Below are 17,143 nucleotides of genomic sequence, written 5' to 3'. Positions count from 1 at the left end.
ATAGCTCTTGAACGTCTATATACAAGAAAATTAACAATCAGTCAAAAAATAAAAGCAAATGAAAATTCTCACTTAAAAACAAGGTCAAAATACACATTTTTAAAAGTTTTTGTTCATATATTTATGATATAAATACTAATTTGTTTTCAAAGTACATACTCTTACAATTTGAAAAAGCTTTCAAGAATGGGACAGCAACTAAATGTAAAAATTCTACAGTGGTGATTAAAGGAGAAATTGAACCATTCTTGTCATAAGTTACTAAAAGGAAATCAATCAGGGAAGCTCTCTATATGAAATGGTGTGATGATGTAAATTATGCAAAGAGTTCTTAAACTAGTATATTCTGCTTAGACTGCAATAGTTTTTCAAGACTAATATGTGAAAAGCACTTAGGAAAAGGTATTTGAAAAAAATTTGTAAAATATATAAAAATGAAAGTACACATGCTTGCATAGATGATTAGGAAATCTAAAAGTTCATTCTCATTTTCAAATAACTTAAATGAATAGTACTTAAAAACACATCACACAGAATTAAAGACTTGTGCATATATTTTAGATTTCAACATTAATGTCAAAAATACATATTATGATTTTACACAGGATTTGTGCTACATTAGAACACTAGACAAATATCACTTTAGTATTAAAGGAAACATTAAATATTAAATAACTGAGAAATAAAAGGTGTAAACACTAACCTAACTGGGGATTTTGCTATTGCAACACATCCAATGAAGTGGTTTAAAACAGTACAAAAAAAGGATTAGGACTTAGGTCTGTGTTTCCAGTCTATTTGGAATATGTGGAGCTCCTTCCAGAAATCTTAATGGTCCAGAGTCATTATAAAGGATTCACTCTCTTGACTGTAATTTGGGACACTGTTCTACGCCACTTTTTTTGCTTTCAAACTTGACTATTAAATAATTATTTCAAACTTTTACTCCTTTTAACATCTTGGTGAAAACTGAGGGTTTGTTGGTGATTCAGTGTATGATTTGAGTTCATATGCAGCACCACTATCAACTTCCATGGACTTTCTAGAGAACAGGAGCCGAACATCTCTATGGAGGTAGATCTTTCCAGATTTAGAGCTCTGGAACCTAAAAAGTATAAAATGAAATGCAAGATTTTAACATCATTTCAGAAGGATAAAAGCTGAACAATAAAACATTTTGAAAGCAAGAGAAAAATTCACTTTTAGAAATACTTTTCAGATTTATGTTCTAAATTCCACTTTGAAGTTGAAATTATTTGTTTTAAGGGCAAACTACTTTAAAGCTGCTGGACTTCAAATTTTTCAATCATAATGAGAGGTTCTGTATTAATATGAAGTTGTATTTTTCAGAGGCCCACTTGTCTTTGTTGGACAAATTAATCAATCCACAAAAGTCACTTGCAACATCTTAGTCTTCTTCAAATGAATTCCTATCATAAGTGTGCTTCTGTGATGTACTTTCATGTTATATTTTGTATTGTTTTGTTTTATTTTTTTTTAGGGGTTTTTTTTTGCAAGGCAAATGGGGTTAAGTGGCTTGCTCAAGGCCACACAGCTAGGTAATTATTAAGTGTCTGAGACTGGATTTGAACCCGGGTACTCCTGACTTCAGGGCCGGTGCTTTATCCACTACGCCACCTAGCCGCCATCTTTTGTATTGTTTTAAAATGTTCATAGCTATGTGGCCTTGGGCAAGCCACTAACCCCATTTGCCTTGCAAAAAACCTAAAAAAAAAAAAGTTCATTAAAAATGTTCATCTTAGGGGCGGCTAGGTGGCACAGGATAGAGCACCAGCCCTGGAGTCAGGAGGACCCAAGTTCAAATTCGACCTCAGACACTTAATAATTACCTAGCTGTGTGGCCTTGGACAAGCCACTTAACCCCATTTTCCTTGCAAAAAAAAAACCCTAAAAAAAATAAAACAAAACAATACAAAACCTAAAAAAAATGTTCATCTTCTCATGTCTACTAGTTTGTAAGACCCCTGAGTGCCAGGCCTATATCATTCATATTTGAACATCTGTCAGCAAGTAAGGCAGTATTGTGCACCTATGAAGTGTCAGCCCACAAGCATTTATTAAGTGCCTTATGTGTCAGGCACGTTATTAAGAACTGAGGACATAAAGAAAAGTAATTAATAGCTCCCACTTCCAAGGAATTTATAGCTTAATAGAGGAGATAACATGTAAACAGTTAAAAACAAACAAAATATAAAGGATAAATTGAAGATAATCAACAGAAGGAAAGGATTAGTTTTAAAATGATTGGGGGGGGGTGTTGGCAGCTAGGTGGCGCAGTGGACAGAGCACCGGCTCTGGAGTCAGGACCTGAGTTCAAATCCGACCTCAAACACTTAATAATTACTTAGCTGTGTGGCCTTGGGCAAGCCACTTAACCCCACTGCCTTGCAAAAAGCTAAAAAAAAAAACAACAACAACAAAGAAAAACAAGGAACAGGAAAAGACTTCTTGTAGAAGGTAGAATTTTATGTTAGGACCTTGAAGGAAGTCAGGACAGTTAAGGGGCTAAGATGATGAGGGAGAGAATTCCAGGTATCAGGAACAATTCTATCAGAGTTGGCTGAATGAACAGATTAACTTTGGGATTTATCTTGTTTTCTCCAATCCCACAGGTACTACCTTCACCTTGATTTTGATCTCATATTTCATTTTTTTTGGGGGGGGGGAAGGTCTTGTGACCATAATTTATTTTGGGTTTTGGGGCAGCACAGAACTCCCACCTCCTGTTCCCATCCATAGAGAGGAGAAGGAGGCCTAAACCATATGGGAGGATATCAGATAAAGCAGCATGTGATGGCACCTGTCTGACATTAAAAATGTGTCATATTTACAGTGTGAAGGGGATGACATATTAAAGCATGAGTATTTCTAAGAGCATAAATATATCTATGGATACTGAGAAGCATGCAGTTGGCATGTTGGAGCATAATATATTTACAGCAGTGCTGGGGTGGTGGTACAGCAGCATGTTCACCATCAATATTTCCAAGGATGCTGTGAAGCATTTGGTTGGTTGGCTTGTTCTGGAGTTAGGGGTATGGGTGAACTGGAAGCAAAGGCTCCTTGGTGATGGTCATGTTTGTACAGTTGGGGTAGGAGGGGCACCCCAGGGCCAAGATAGCATCAGTGTCTGGTGGTGCCTGTCCCTGAGGGTACCAACATTGGGTTAAGATCAACAGAACTGTGGGGATGGGGGAGGGCAGTTTCCTGGCAATGTCTATCCTGGGGTGGGAAGGCTGATGACTAGTTAGGTGGAGAGACATACAGGCCTCAGGAGTACACCATCAGCTGCAGCCACTTCTGAATGTTTGCCTGCATCTGCCCTCCTACTGCCATCTTTGCAAAGGGACTTGAAGGCATCAAGACGCATGAGGCAGATGATGAAGTCATCAAAATGCACACTGCTATCCTCTTGGGGGTATTGCTGAATGACTTCCCAGTGCAGCTCTGGGTTGAGCTGGAAACCTGCAGTTAAAAAGGCTCCTGGAAGTGCACTGCTGCTACAGTACCCAGAAGATCTAAGTTGTACTGTCTATAGATGGCCTGGTGGTGTTACTGTCCAAGACAGTCACCATGCTTCAACATGTGTTGATGCCAAAACTGTCAGCTGTCAGATCAGGATGTTGTGTTACCACCTTATTCCTGAACTGCAGGACCTTCTTGCTTTCATGGGCCTCATCTTCTAAGTGGGCTAGAGGGGGGCAGGGTCGTCTCTGGGTTATAATTGGCATAGCTGCACTGATGGTGCTTATGATACTGTCTACGATGTCCATCATGCCTCTGTTGAGCAGCTCCCGATTCAATTGGCTGAGTCACTGCCTTCCCTACCTATTAATGAATTAACTAAGATCATGTTGCTGGGACCCTCATCTTGGCCTAAGCTCCAATTTCCTTACCTCCAGCCTGGCTTTCTGCTCTCTTTGCTCTATTCCCCTATGGTCCCCATCTCACATCTCAAATCTTATAAACAGTCTCCTAATCAGTAATCTTATCTTCTCCCCCCCCTCCAATTCAACATTATCATATACCCAATTCTTTATTCATACTACCCCTCCACTCTATTTCTTATGAAATCAAGCATAAACTCCTGAGTCTTACAAACAAAATCTTATCAGGTGGTCTTCTATCTATCTAGCCAAACCTCTACTTATTCTCTAACACCAAATTCTGTTTCAGTTAGGTTGGTGGTCTCCTTGTTGTTCCACATGCTTTTCTCGCAATTTGAAGACGTATCTCTTCTCCTTCAGGTCTGGATTCCCAAAGTAATGCCTTTTCCTATGGCTGACATGGTGCACATATTCACTTACATATGGTGGTGATAGTTTCAAATCAACTCAAATAAATAAGATATTGGCTTTACTGTCTCCAAATTTCTGTACCACGCTAGCCTATTTCATAATTATATGTCTCATGGATCAGAACTCAACATTGTGTGAAAGCCAGTATGATAAAAGAAAACATCTGAGATCAACGACAACAAAGAACAGCCATTATATGTAAGTACTAACTTAACCAATATATCAAGTCAAAGAAGAGAAAAACATGTTAGCTCTGTAGAGATCAATAAAAGTCATCTGAAATGTTTTTCAGATTACTTGAAGTGCATCCAAAAAGGGTTAAGACTATCAGTGATAAAAGTTTCAGGCATAGCACTTTTGAAAGCTAAGTTTTATAGAAATTATGATTTGCAACAGTTAAGGGTACTCATACTGTTAAAATTACATTTCTTTGACTTATTAAATTATTTATTTTTATCTTGTTCCTCAGCTAGACTAAAAGTTTCGTGAGTTCAGAAAATGTGACTTTTCTAAAATTTGTTTAACACCCAGCATGGTGCTCTAAACATAGTAAATGCTTAATCAATTCTAGACATATTTCTTTAGAAATATACATTTTATGACTGATTTATTCACCTAACTATAGATAGGAGTTAGGTACACACATGCTTATGGAGATTAATATGTATAATGTGGAAAAAGAGAAACTTGTTTTCTAAATCTTTTCCCCAGAATCAAGAGATGAAATATGAATTAAAATTTGGATCAGTGTTATTAATGTAATGAAAACAAATAACCTAGAACCTGCTCATGAAATTAGGAGAGATATAAATCTTGAAGAGTATATGGAAATAGATAAGATCTATATCCTGGATGGGGGCAAGTTGAGGAGAAAAGAAACAAGAAAATGTACCTATTGATAACAAACTATACCTTAATGATTGCAAACAACTTATATTGTTTTTCTGACAAAATAAGCTTGTCATCTCTTTTGGATTTAGTTAAGAATCTCCTGAAATTTGTGGAAGGAATCTTTACTCCTTAGCTTCTGTATTTTTATTCAAAATGTTAGAACATTAGCATGAGTACTAGGAGAAAAGACTGGCTGGTGACAAGTTTTAAAGACTTCTCAAAAACCCCTGAATATATTAGAAATTACCTTCATTGAACAATAATATGGCATTGGTGAATACTCAATTTTTTTCTTGTAAATATGTCTTGGCTTCTCAATTGAACTATAGGAGCTTTAAATGAAACAACTGACTTAATTCCTTTTGAATCCTGTAGAGAGGGAGCATGGCAAAGTAGCTAGAGGGCTAACTTTTTTTTCTTTATTTAGGTTTTTTTTGTCAAGGCAATGGGGTTAAGTGGCTTGCTCAAGGCCATCCAGCTAGGTAATTATTAAGTGTCTGAGGCCGTATTTGAACTCAGGTTACTCCTGACTCCAGGGTTGGTGCTCTATCCACCGCGCCAACTAGCCACCCCAAGGTTTTGTGTATGGAAGATCTCACACTTAAGTCCTACCTCATTCATATACTTCCTATGTGGCCAGAGATACACCACTTAACTTTTCAGTGCCTTCAAGAAACTTTCTAAGTCAACACAATGGTTGACAAATGATACTGTTTTCCTGTTGGGAGTTCCCTACATAGATGAAATCAGATTTCTAGTCCCTGAGCCCTCAAAAGGGAAATAATCATCACAATTCCAATCTTACCCTTATAACAATTTAAGGTTTAAAAACAAAACAAAACACTTTACACACACTATTCCCCATAACAGAAATGAAAACAAAGGTTAATAAATATTTTTTGACAAGTTAAATCAAGAAATGATGCATAGAGAATTTTGGATGGAACCATTTTAGCCAAGACAGAGGTACTGTCCCAAATTAAATGTTTATACACTGATGAGAGGAATATCAAAAGAGAATAGCAACAAATCAAGCATACAGAACTAAATTAACACTTCTTAATTACTCAATTTGCACAAATAGAACAAATTATCTTTTCACACAAAGATAATATGTGATCACGAAATCTTTACAAATAATAAACATCTGCAATAAAACAGTAAAAAAAAATCTACTTTGGAAGTTGACTGCCTAGAATTCTTAAACTCTAAACTTAGTAACTTGAAAAAACTAACCCATTTCTTGAGCTATCATTAATATATAAAATGTTTCCAACTTTCATCTGAAAAATTACCTCAGATGTATGAGGTAGCGTAGTAACTTTTCTTCAGTATGTCGAATGTTCTCTTTATTAACACTTCTCTTCATTTCTTTTTTTGCAGGTACAGAAAAAGTTCTTTGTCGTAGGAATGTCTGATGATTGGCTGGCATATCTCGTAAGTCATATATAACAACAAACATCTTCACCACAGTCTTGTTAGGATTAAATAAGGTCTGAAGAAACAATACAAATTATTTATTAAAGCTATAAAAAGCCACAAATATGCACCAAAATTAAAATAGGCTTTGTAAAATAAGGTGATTTCACTAATCTTATGTTCTCTTTTTGGAGGCTTACCTAAGTTAAAACCTCAGAAATATCTGTAATCACACATGTAACATTTAAAGAAACAGTCCAAATTAAATTTTGCTCTTCACATTACTGGAATTAAAAAGAAGCCTGGAACAAAGCAATACATTTTAAGACAATTTCTCATATTCCCCAAATTGATCAATATTCAAGTGTTCTTTTTAATCCTTGTTTATATCATAGTTTTAAGAAAGGTTTCAAGTCTTAAATAATTAACATCTTTAGAGTTAAAATTTTCCAGCTTAATAGGTTTTTTTAAAAATTTATTTAAGACAATGGGGTTAAGTGCCTTGCCCAAGGTCACACAGCTAGGCAATTATTAAATGTCTGAGGCTGGATTTCAACTAAATTCCTCCTGACTTCAGGACTGGTACTCTATCCACTGCGCCACCTAGCTGCCCCTAGCTTAATGTTTTTAATCATTAGATGTCAAATACAAATTTGCAAAATAGAACTCATTCTGAATACAATTTTCAAAGATGAGCTTTAGAAGTTTGATCTAAAATAAGAAAAAAATTTAATTTTACTGAATTTAAATATGTTGCAGCACACAATTTTAGCACAGAAACTGAAAATTATTGTATTTGAAATTTGTTAAGATGGTAAAAATTATTTTCCCATGTAAAATTTGAATTGGCTAGTTGAGAAAATGGCAATCAATATAGTTATAAAACATTCAATGCATAATAAAATATCTTCTCATACATTCACTTCAGTTACATTCAGTTGTTAAAATTTCAGGATGAACTGATTAAACTGGTTTTAATTGGCAGCTGACTATTTGAACAAACACTAGATTATCTAAGGCCAGCAATTTTCAGAAAGAACTCTATTTTAGTGATCTAACCAATGTATCAGTATGTCAATAGTTAACTCGGTGCCAGTACTTTTAGAGATCCCATCCATGGCACTGGATTTCACTCACTGAATCAAAATGAGAAATACACCAGTATTATGATCCAATTTTCAAATCCTAATGAATGAAAGGATAAAGACTTAATACACATAATAAGATTATAACTATAAACCAGAAAATAAAAACTTCTAAACATAAGTTTTTACTACACAGGAAATAAAGAGCACACTCAAGTTTTTAGTCTTGAAAATTAGACACTAAAGTTGATAGTCTTACTCTGGTGGGAAGTAGACTATCTTTATACTCATGTATTTTATTATTTTCATTATTATTAACATGCTGACTGACTAAATGACACTGATCCATATCCTCAGTTATATATCACTGTACAAAATGTTTTATTATTAAAATATTAAATTGATATAACAAACTTTAATTATAAATTCCTTGAAGACCTGATGTGGTCAATGAACAGAAGTGGTCTGATGTAATAGTAATTAAATCAAAGTCATTGGCCAGGAAAAGCTCTGCTCCAACAAAAGCTAGCTTGATCTGATCCCTGTCCAGGGAGGGAATAAATTTGTCTAGAACAGATACATTCATTCAGACCTGAATACCTCTAGGCCAATTGTCTTGAAACTCAATTGTCTCTAGTCTGGAAGAATACAGGAACTCAAGTTGAATTCACTGTGAATTTGGATCTTTTTCCTGTATATCACTTGGAGAAGACCCAAATCTTAGTCTGGTTTGTATATTAAAAATACCGTACTCAGAAATGTCTGTATCATTTCAGAGCTGCTCAAGACTTTAACACTTCTGGGGCCTGTTCCACAGATCTGGGATGGAAACAGAGTAAGTCTTCAGAAGTTAAGCAGGTAATTGACTTATTTGCCTAGGTTTTAGGCAGCATGTCAAAAAAGTAAAATCAATCTAATTTCTAAGTTTTTCAGTGTAGAGTTAATATAGTTTTAGGTCCCTTAGAACAGAGGAGCCAAACATTTCAAATAGCTCACAACACTCTTGATTGATGGTTGAACCAAATTAAAATATAATTTGGTAAATATTTAACAAAAATAAATAAAAATACATTAAAACATAGATGATGTTTTTATTTGTAGTTTTCGAGGTCAATACGTGGTTGGTAGACATTTGTTTTTAATTGAGTTTGACAGCACTGCCTTAGAAAAAGAGCACAATAGGACAGCTCAGAGTTGCTATTTTCATTACTTTGAAAGTAAATGTTTTGATTCAAATAAATTGTAAAATAACATCTAATTCTAAACCATTCACCTTTGCTTAGTTTATTAATTCTTTCCTTTTATGGAGGTCCCCAAATGGCCATTTCTGTGGCAAAGCTGGAAAGCTCCAAACAGAGTTGTGGTCCCACTGTTACTTACCAAAATTGTTGCAGCAGCAGCAGCAGGAGCAAGTGCTAAGGTCTATATGTATGTGAGAGAATTATTATTGCAATTGTAGGCTATAAAACACATACCACTTGTATTGTTCCTGAAGGAGGTACTCGATAACCCCTTTTACCAAGGGACTCTAAAGTAATCACACCCTTAAAAAAAAAAAGACAAATTTAGTACCAAGTAATAGAGCTGTGTGTATATATATATATATATAATATATAAATATATATATAAAATATATCTGTGTATATATATATCTACATATATAAATATATATATATATCTAACTACCCAACTTTTATCATTATATATGCAATAAAGGATGGAACATAATAATGAAGATTTCACTACTTAGTAAATAGCCTGCCATTCTTGTTTAAAATGTTATAATGTATTACATCAATGATTATATCACTTACATTTTCTATTAAGAAATGCAAGATATGAATAAGTTCCTTGGTCTTAAAAAGGGAGAATGCTTAATATCCAAAGGATATAATCAGAACATTAAATGATGTAAATACATAATCATAATTCTATCTTTACATTATTTTCACCACGAACAAAGTGAAAAGAACAAGAAAACTAAGGAAATATTATATACATGATATAGAAAATTAGGCGGATGCCCCATCTAATAATACCATCAATCATTAAAATTTAGATACTTGGGTCAAATTATACTATGCAAGTCATAAAATGCACGAGTACTATAAAAATGTAGAGGTTTTAGTTCTGGTCACATCCTTGAAGAGTTAAGTTACAGCTTCTAACATCATGTTTTACTTCTAAAGTTTCAAGTGAAATAGGTGAAAAATAGATGCCTGATTTCAAAAGTAAGTTAATATTTTTACATAATGTGGCTTTGGTATGAATCTAGTAAAGAGGGCAGTACTTCTACATAATAAAATAGAAATAATCCTTTCAATCTATTCTAGATTCTTCAGTCTTAGGTGCAGAATTCAATTTTATTTCATTGTACTTTTACAAATGTGTTCTATCTGAAGACTGTTGTTTTCTTGTGAATAGTAGTTTTTTATAAGAAGGTTAATTATTTGCTGTTTTAGGGAAGACCTAGATTTAAAAAAATAGGATAAATTAAGAAATTTCAACTGGATACAAAGGAGTTATTAAGGGTGATGATCAAATACTAGAATGAACAAATGCTAGGAAAGATTATAACTCTATACCTGTAAATTTAAAAAAAAAAGAAAAAAGAAAAATAAAAAGAATGGAGAACATCTATCTTGGGATTCAACTGCCTGAAGTTATGGACCAAATTATCTTTGATTTCCAGTCCTAGGTTTCTACGATCATATGATAATTTAAAATTGTACCAGTTCAAATGGTGGCAAACATATATATTTCAATATAAATAGTACTATCCCATCAGGAGATTTCTTGACTGGACTGAAAAGCTAGGGGAAGGGCACAGACTTTAATTCCCCAAGAATATACAGCACCCTTCCTTGATATAGGTCATTTGAACAACACATTTATACTGTACAAAGGTTCATGGAGACAAGTACTGGTAACATGCTAGTGATCCCTGGGATATCTGTAATACAATATGATCAATTAAAACAAATGTGCTGGGAAGAGTACCAATGAATGGAAACTGACAAAACTAGCAATCATGTTAATTAACAAACATATTAATTAAAATGAATCTTAAAAATAATGAAGCACTATATAATGCCACTTTTATGGTTAAAGAAAAAAAGACTATCTATTTTTAAAAGAAAATAAGAATATTAGTTTTTCTCCTTATTTCCAATCCAAGTAAGAAAAAAAATAGTGCACTGTATCAACTATAAACACAAACATACCACAGATTACATCCTCCAAATATACATTTCATAATACCCTTACTATATTATTATATTATTAAATTGTTGAGATTTCATTGGTGTAGAAAGACATCAGTGAGAAAATTCCCTCTACCAAAGCAGTTCAATAACTAGGCTGCAACTTACACCTTAGAGAGTTAGTTAGGGCACTGAAAGATTCAGTGACTAGCCCAGGATCAACTTGCCAGAGGAAAGGCTTGAACCCAAGTCTTTATGACTTCAAGGTTGGCATTCAATTTACTATCCTATGCTGCCACTTTCATATTAACACATTTTATTTAAGCCAAAACCAAATTAGTTTTAATTAATAGTTTCATTCATTTTATACTATAAATCTATAGTTATGTATGTAAAAAGTACAATACATGTAATATCTATATCTATATATATGAACATACTCACATAGAGTAAGTATTGCTTTTATATATTCATTTAGATCACAAAATTGCTTATACCATAGGAAAAACAGATCACCTGTTGGTTGATCTTTTAAAGTCAAACTTATAACCGTTGTGTGTATAATACATTTTTTATTGTGTAAGAAGATATCAATTTCACACAAACAAAAAACACAACTAAACCCCCCAAAATTATGTTAACAGTAAGGATATAATATAATAATAATAATATAAAAGGACAAAATGAAATTAAGAGAAATAGTCAATTAATTTTTATAGTACTCCTTTAAAACAATTTCTAAACCGAACATTTATTAGCAATATGTGATTTAGGGGCAGCAAGAGATTTTAAAGTAAATGTAAATATTTATATACAAATATTTTAATGTATTTTAACATTTTAAGGAATTTTAATTACCATAATGCCTCATTATGGTAAGAAGCCTGGAGTTTTCAATGACTACCAATAGAGTACAACCTTACAGCCTCAACACTAAGTTGAAATGATTTAGTTACTTAGGCTTAATGACCAGAGGTGTATGACTGTTTCTCCTGACTCCAGTGCCTGTGCTCTATTGTGCCACCTAGCTTCCCCTTATATGACTGTTTCTGATGACCAATCTACCTAGTTCAGAAATATACTGAACTAGAGTGGCAGCAGAATGAGAAATTTTTTGATAATATTTACTCTTGAACACTACCAATTGATTTTGTAAAGGAATGATCATTTATATATATATATATATATTTGTGAATTATATTTCTTACTAGTTAGAAATACACATACCTTGGAAACCTCTACCTACTATTTCATTGCTTTCTATTAGGAATCATAGAAGATATGTTCATTTGAATGTTGGAATAGAAACATAAATGCTAAGCTGCAGAACAGAAACAAAAACTGCTCTTTTTTAATTTTGTCAACTATAGGAGCTATTCTGATAAAACCAACTATTTAATGCTAAAGTTAGAGGCACTCATAGATGGCAAGGTCAGAAATCTGCCATTAAATGGGGATTAAATTTGAGTTTTTTTCTGTTTTTGCCATTTTTCTTTCATCATGTGATGTTCTCCAAGCATCAAGATTATGAAGTTTAAAGTCCATGCTAAAGGTAGAAAATGGTTTATCTTTAGGGACTCTTTGCTTCATTTAATAGGATATTCAACAGTGTATACTATAAAAATAGGCTCACTATGAAAATCAAAGGAAATTGGATGTTTTTAAGAACCACTGTCATCAACTTCTTGAAGCCTGATAAATTGTCCTCCAATTTAGGGATATTTTTATTCAACGATCTGGCAACCAACAGGACAATATGCATGAATCTTGTACTAATGTGCCCAAGTAATATTTACAATATAAGAAACAAGGGGAGGCTTACAGTATCTAAGAGACCTTAAGTTGGGCAATGTACCTAAATTGCATTAGTGTGAACCAGGGATTCTTCTGGATTTCAACCCAAGTGTAGTATTAATTTTTACCACATCTCCCTAATTACCACTCAATGTGTTAACAGCACACAAAAAACGTAATTTTCTATGGCATTCACTCAATCAACTTTTTTTACCCTATTTCTGATTTCCACTCTAGTATCCATTTGGTCTTAGGACTTTGTTTAATCAATGTATCATCAAGTTTAGATTGAAATACTGTTACCTTTTATTCTTATTTCAGCAGAATATATGAAACAAATCAAGCTACATGTCAAAGAAATATCACACTTATTTTGCTACTGATCTCAACTCCATGATCCATTCCATAGATAGTCAGCTATTTAAAATTAGCTTCGCATTTCATGAAACCACAATTAATTTTTTGAAGTGCTATCACCAAGAAAACAAGATTCATTCATAGCTTTCTATGGTAAAGGACTCTGCCACAATGACTAATGGTAGACAGGCCACTTATGGAGGAGAATCTCTGCCATTTTGATACCATCAGAGCAAAGCACAGCTCTGGCAAACCGATTTAACAGCTTCCTTGCATCATTTCTTATAAAGACCTATAAATGTATAATGACTGGCATTGAGATCTTGATTGGGTAACATGACCATCTCTTGCTATCAAGTGATGCAAACTGAATAACTTTTCTAATTGTTCTAAATCAATGGTGTCAAACTCAATTAGAAAAAGGGTCATTAGATTGGTGGATAAGGATTCCTATAGGCTACTTACTCAGAAATAGAAAACCATTTATTAACATTACATATATTCTACTATATGTTTTTTGTTAAATATTTCCCAATTTTAATTTTACATTTAAATCTAATTTAGACTTTATTGGGGAATGTTATAGCTGCAATACAGTCCATGTTGTTTGACACATTTGTTCTAAACAGATGAAGAATGTGCATAAAACTAGGCTGGATCACTTTCTAGAAGACAAGATCTAATTATCTGGATATTAGGGCTGAATATTGAGCCTGGCATATAACTTCAACTGGGAATATTATGCTTTTTTCTCTCTCATATTCACTGCCTGCTTTTTCAATACAACCCCTTTCTTCAATCCCTTAATAACTATTAGACAAAATGGCAAATTTGAGATCAGGCCAGGAAGTTATCTAGGATAGCCTGGTGGCTAGGTCAATTATAGACCTTTCTTATGAATGTATCAATATAAAGAATTAGGAACAAAATTCAGGTTATAGGGTTTTAAAAAAGTCTCAAGGTATTACTACTACTTTCTTGTTTTGAGAGGGTTTTTTTTTTTGGCTTGCTTCTCCCAGTTTAGTCACTCGATGCTAGCTTAAACAATGGAGAACTCCAATATGATGTTTTAGTAGCACTGAAAATATAACTAGTTCAAGATTGCTAACCAAGAAAATGAAGTCAGCAGAGATCTCACAAAGGTTTGGGAAAGCCCTGGCCATTATCCCTTTAACACCCCCCCCCCCCCCCGACTGACTGAAAAGAAACTGAAAAAGGAGGAATTCAAGCTAGAAAAGGACCACAATAAATAATGAAGATTTTGATGGAATTTTAGCTGAGTTGGTCTAACTAGCATGAAGTTTAAAGAAACTTTCTGTTGAGGTTTTATCTTTTTTAGCTATTTATATATATTTATGTTTCCAGGGTCATACACATATCCAAAGGAATATAAATATTGCCAGAATGAGTTCACAGAAGTGTAGACACGTTCTAGCACAGACTCTGTTTAATCTTCAGTTTTTATTAGGAAATAAGGTATAAAATATTTTCAAACAATATACCAAAGAAACAGTAAAGCTATTTATAAGCATTTTCACTTGTTTAATAGATTCAGGAAGAAAAAGCAATAAAAGTGGTCTACTTGCCATATAAGGAGAAGGGGCATTATCATCTGAAACACTGTAGAATGACACTTCAACAGGAAGCGTCATATGAGTAGGGCAGAAAATTCCACTTGCCCCCACCTCGGCAGTAAAGCCATCAACAATGCCTAGAGGATCTAAGCGATAGTTCAAGACAGATTCCTATAAAACAAAAGTAATGATATAAACTCAAGGTAATTTAAGCATTAACTCATTTTCTAATAAATTTATTTCATTGTCCTTTTCTAACTCTCCAGAGTGATTTCAGTTTTCCCTTTCACACCTCCTACACTCCAGTCAAATTGTCCTACCAGCTGTTCATTGGATGTGGCATACCATCTTCTGACTCTGACTTTACCTTGATTCCCCCACAAGTTCTCTCTTTCTCTCTCTCTTTCTGTCTCTGTCTCTGTCTGTCTCTCTCCAAAAACAGGATTCTCTTCCTTCAAGGGGCAGTTAGGTGACAGTGGATAAAAGTGCCAGACCTGGAGTCAGGGAAGATTCAATTACCTAAGCTTAAATCTGGTCTCAAGACATTTCCAATCTATGTAACTCTGACCATCATTCTCCTGCTCAGAATTCTTCAGTGACTTGCTAGCTTCTAGGATAAAATACAAACTCTTAATTTGGACATTTTGTTGGCTCTCATCTAACCTTTTCAGTTTTATTTCATATTATCCCCCCATCATACTCTAGATTGGGAAAAACTGACTTATTAGCTATTCCTAGAACTTATAGTTAAACCCTTAGTATCTCCATGCATTTCCTTTTTTATGTTTATACTTTTTTAAAACAAATTATTATTATTTTTAAAACATAAAGACTTAAAAATTTTTTTCTTTTCCATATTCTTTCCCTCCTGATATCTCTTCCTCCTCCCCAATGAGAAGGCAAGATAAGAAAACCTATTGTGAATAAATATAATCACAAAAAAATTTCTGTATTAGCTATATTCAAAAGGAAAAAAAAGGAATGAAGGAAGGAAAAGAAAGAGGAGGTAGATAACACTGTTCATATGAGCCCTTTGAAATTTTCACAGGTTGTTGTTTTGATTTCAGGGCTAGTGTTCTATCCATTGTGTCATTGAGTTTAAAGATCACCCATAAATATTCTTGTATGGATTCTTTCCCTTTTTTTGATCTCCACGGATATAGCCTTAGCTTAATATCATTATTACTGGGTCAAAGGGAATGAATAGTTTAATACTCTTTTGGACACAGTTCCAAATGGTTTTCTGGAATGGCTGGACTAGTTCATAGATCCATCAAGAATACATTTAGTGTCTATTTTCCACACTCCCTCCATCTTTTATCGTTTCCTTTTTATGCCATTTTACTCAATCTGATGAGTCTAAGACATGGTATCTTGGTTTTAAGTTTGCATTTCTCAAATTATTAGTAATTTAATGCAATTTTTCATATACCTATCAACAGTTTTGATTTCTTTCTCTGCAAACTGCCTCTTTCACTACTTATTAAGGTACAGCAAGTTTTCTTATAAATTTGACTTAATTATATATTTTAGAAATGAAGCCATCAATAGTGAAATTTGCTGAAAATATTATCTTCTCAGGTTTCCTGCTTTTTTTCTTATAATTCTTATAATGATGCAAACTTTTAAACTTTATATAATAAATATTATCCATTTTACCTCCTATGAACCTCTTTATCACCTATTTTGTCATGAACTCTTCCCCTGACAGATTTGACAGGATTGCTTATAATATTATCTCATATGGTTTTTTTTACACACATACATGCTCTCCTTCCTGTCATTTTGAGCTTGTCTTGGTATAAAGCTACATGCATTTTTTTTTTTTAGTTTTCTGCAAGGCAAATGGGGTTAAGTGGCTTGCCCAAGGCCACACAGCTAGGCAATTATTAAGTGTCTTGAGACGGGATTTGAACCCAGGTACTCCTGACTCCAAGGCTGGTGCTTTATCCACTATACCACCTAGCCGCCCTAGCTACATGCATTTTCATAAACTGTCCCCGATGTCTAGAATGTACTTCCCGACCTTCAAAAATTGGCATCTGTAGCTTTCTTCAAATCTAAGACTGGGTACATCTCCTGTAAGCTCTTCCTGAGTCACTGCCTAATTCTCTTCCCCTCTCCTTTACCCTAATCCAAACACGTTATTAGAGCTTTCTCATTCCTTAAATTATCTTCAATTTACTTCTTGTACATATGTATTCCCCCAGATAGAATGTTAAGCTTCTTATAGGCAAGGAACACTTTGTTTTTGTCTTTGTTTCCCCAGGGCTTGGTATGGGTGCTTAATAAACAGTTATTGAATTGAATTGGAGAAATAGCATGTACACAAAAACTGTAACACAAAGTAGAAACAAAGAGTTAAAAAAGAGGTTCACTTAAGGGTCTACTTACTGATAAGTTGAAAATAAAGAAGAATTCTTTTTTTAAAAAAAAGGCATTGCTAATGTAACTACAAAATATGGCTAAACCTTGAAGGTAAAGTTTTTAAAACTTAACAA

The 17,143-nt window shown here is 33.8% G+C and overlaps 1 protein-coding gene and 1 pseudogene across 8 annotated transcripts in view; both read right to left on the bottom strand.

The window, feature by feature from the left end:
• Positions 1 to 536: 536 nt before the first annotated feature.
• The window catches only part of ATOSA (atos homolog A), an 85,202-nt gene continuing 68,595 nt past the window's right edge, over positions 537 to 17,143 (bottom strand). For 7 of the 8 annotated variants that reach the window (XM_074234649.1, XM_074234648.1, XM_074234653.1 and 4 more), the window contains 4 exons: positions 14,655 to 14,813; positions 9,190 to 9,258; positions 6,506 to 6,705; positions 537 to 1,105 (listed from right to left, as the gene is read on the bottom strand). In XM_074234649.1, coding sequence (XP_074090750.1) covers positions 952 to 1,105; positions 6,506 to 6,705; positions 9,190 to 9,258; positions 14,655 to 14,813 — 582 coding nt within the window. In that variant the 3' untranslated portion in view covers positions 537 to 951. Of the gene's footprint in view, positions 1,106 to 6,505; positions 6,706 to 9,094; positions 9,259 to 14,654; positions 14,814 to 17,143 lie in introns of those variants that run through there. The other variant, XR_012478057.1, reaches the window with a different exon arrangement.
• Positions 1,112 to 6,498, bottom strand: LOC141521770 (calpain small subunit 1 pseudogene; annotated as a pseudogene).

The sequence above is a fragment of the Macrotis lagotis genome, chromosome 4, assembly GCF_037893015.1.
Source record: "Macrotis lagotis isolate mMagLag1 chromosome 4, bilby.v1.9.chrom.fasta, whole genome shotgun sequence".
In the NCBI taxonomy this organism is placed as follows: domain Eukaryota; kingdom Metazoa; phylum Chordata; class Mammalia; order Peramelemorphia; family Peramelidae; genus Macrotis; species Macrotis lagotis.
Note: the sequence above shows the minus strand (reverse complement) of the source record. Positions and strands in the feature narration are given on the sequence as shown.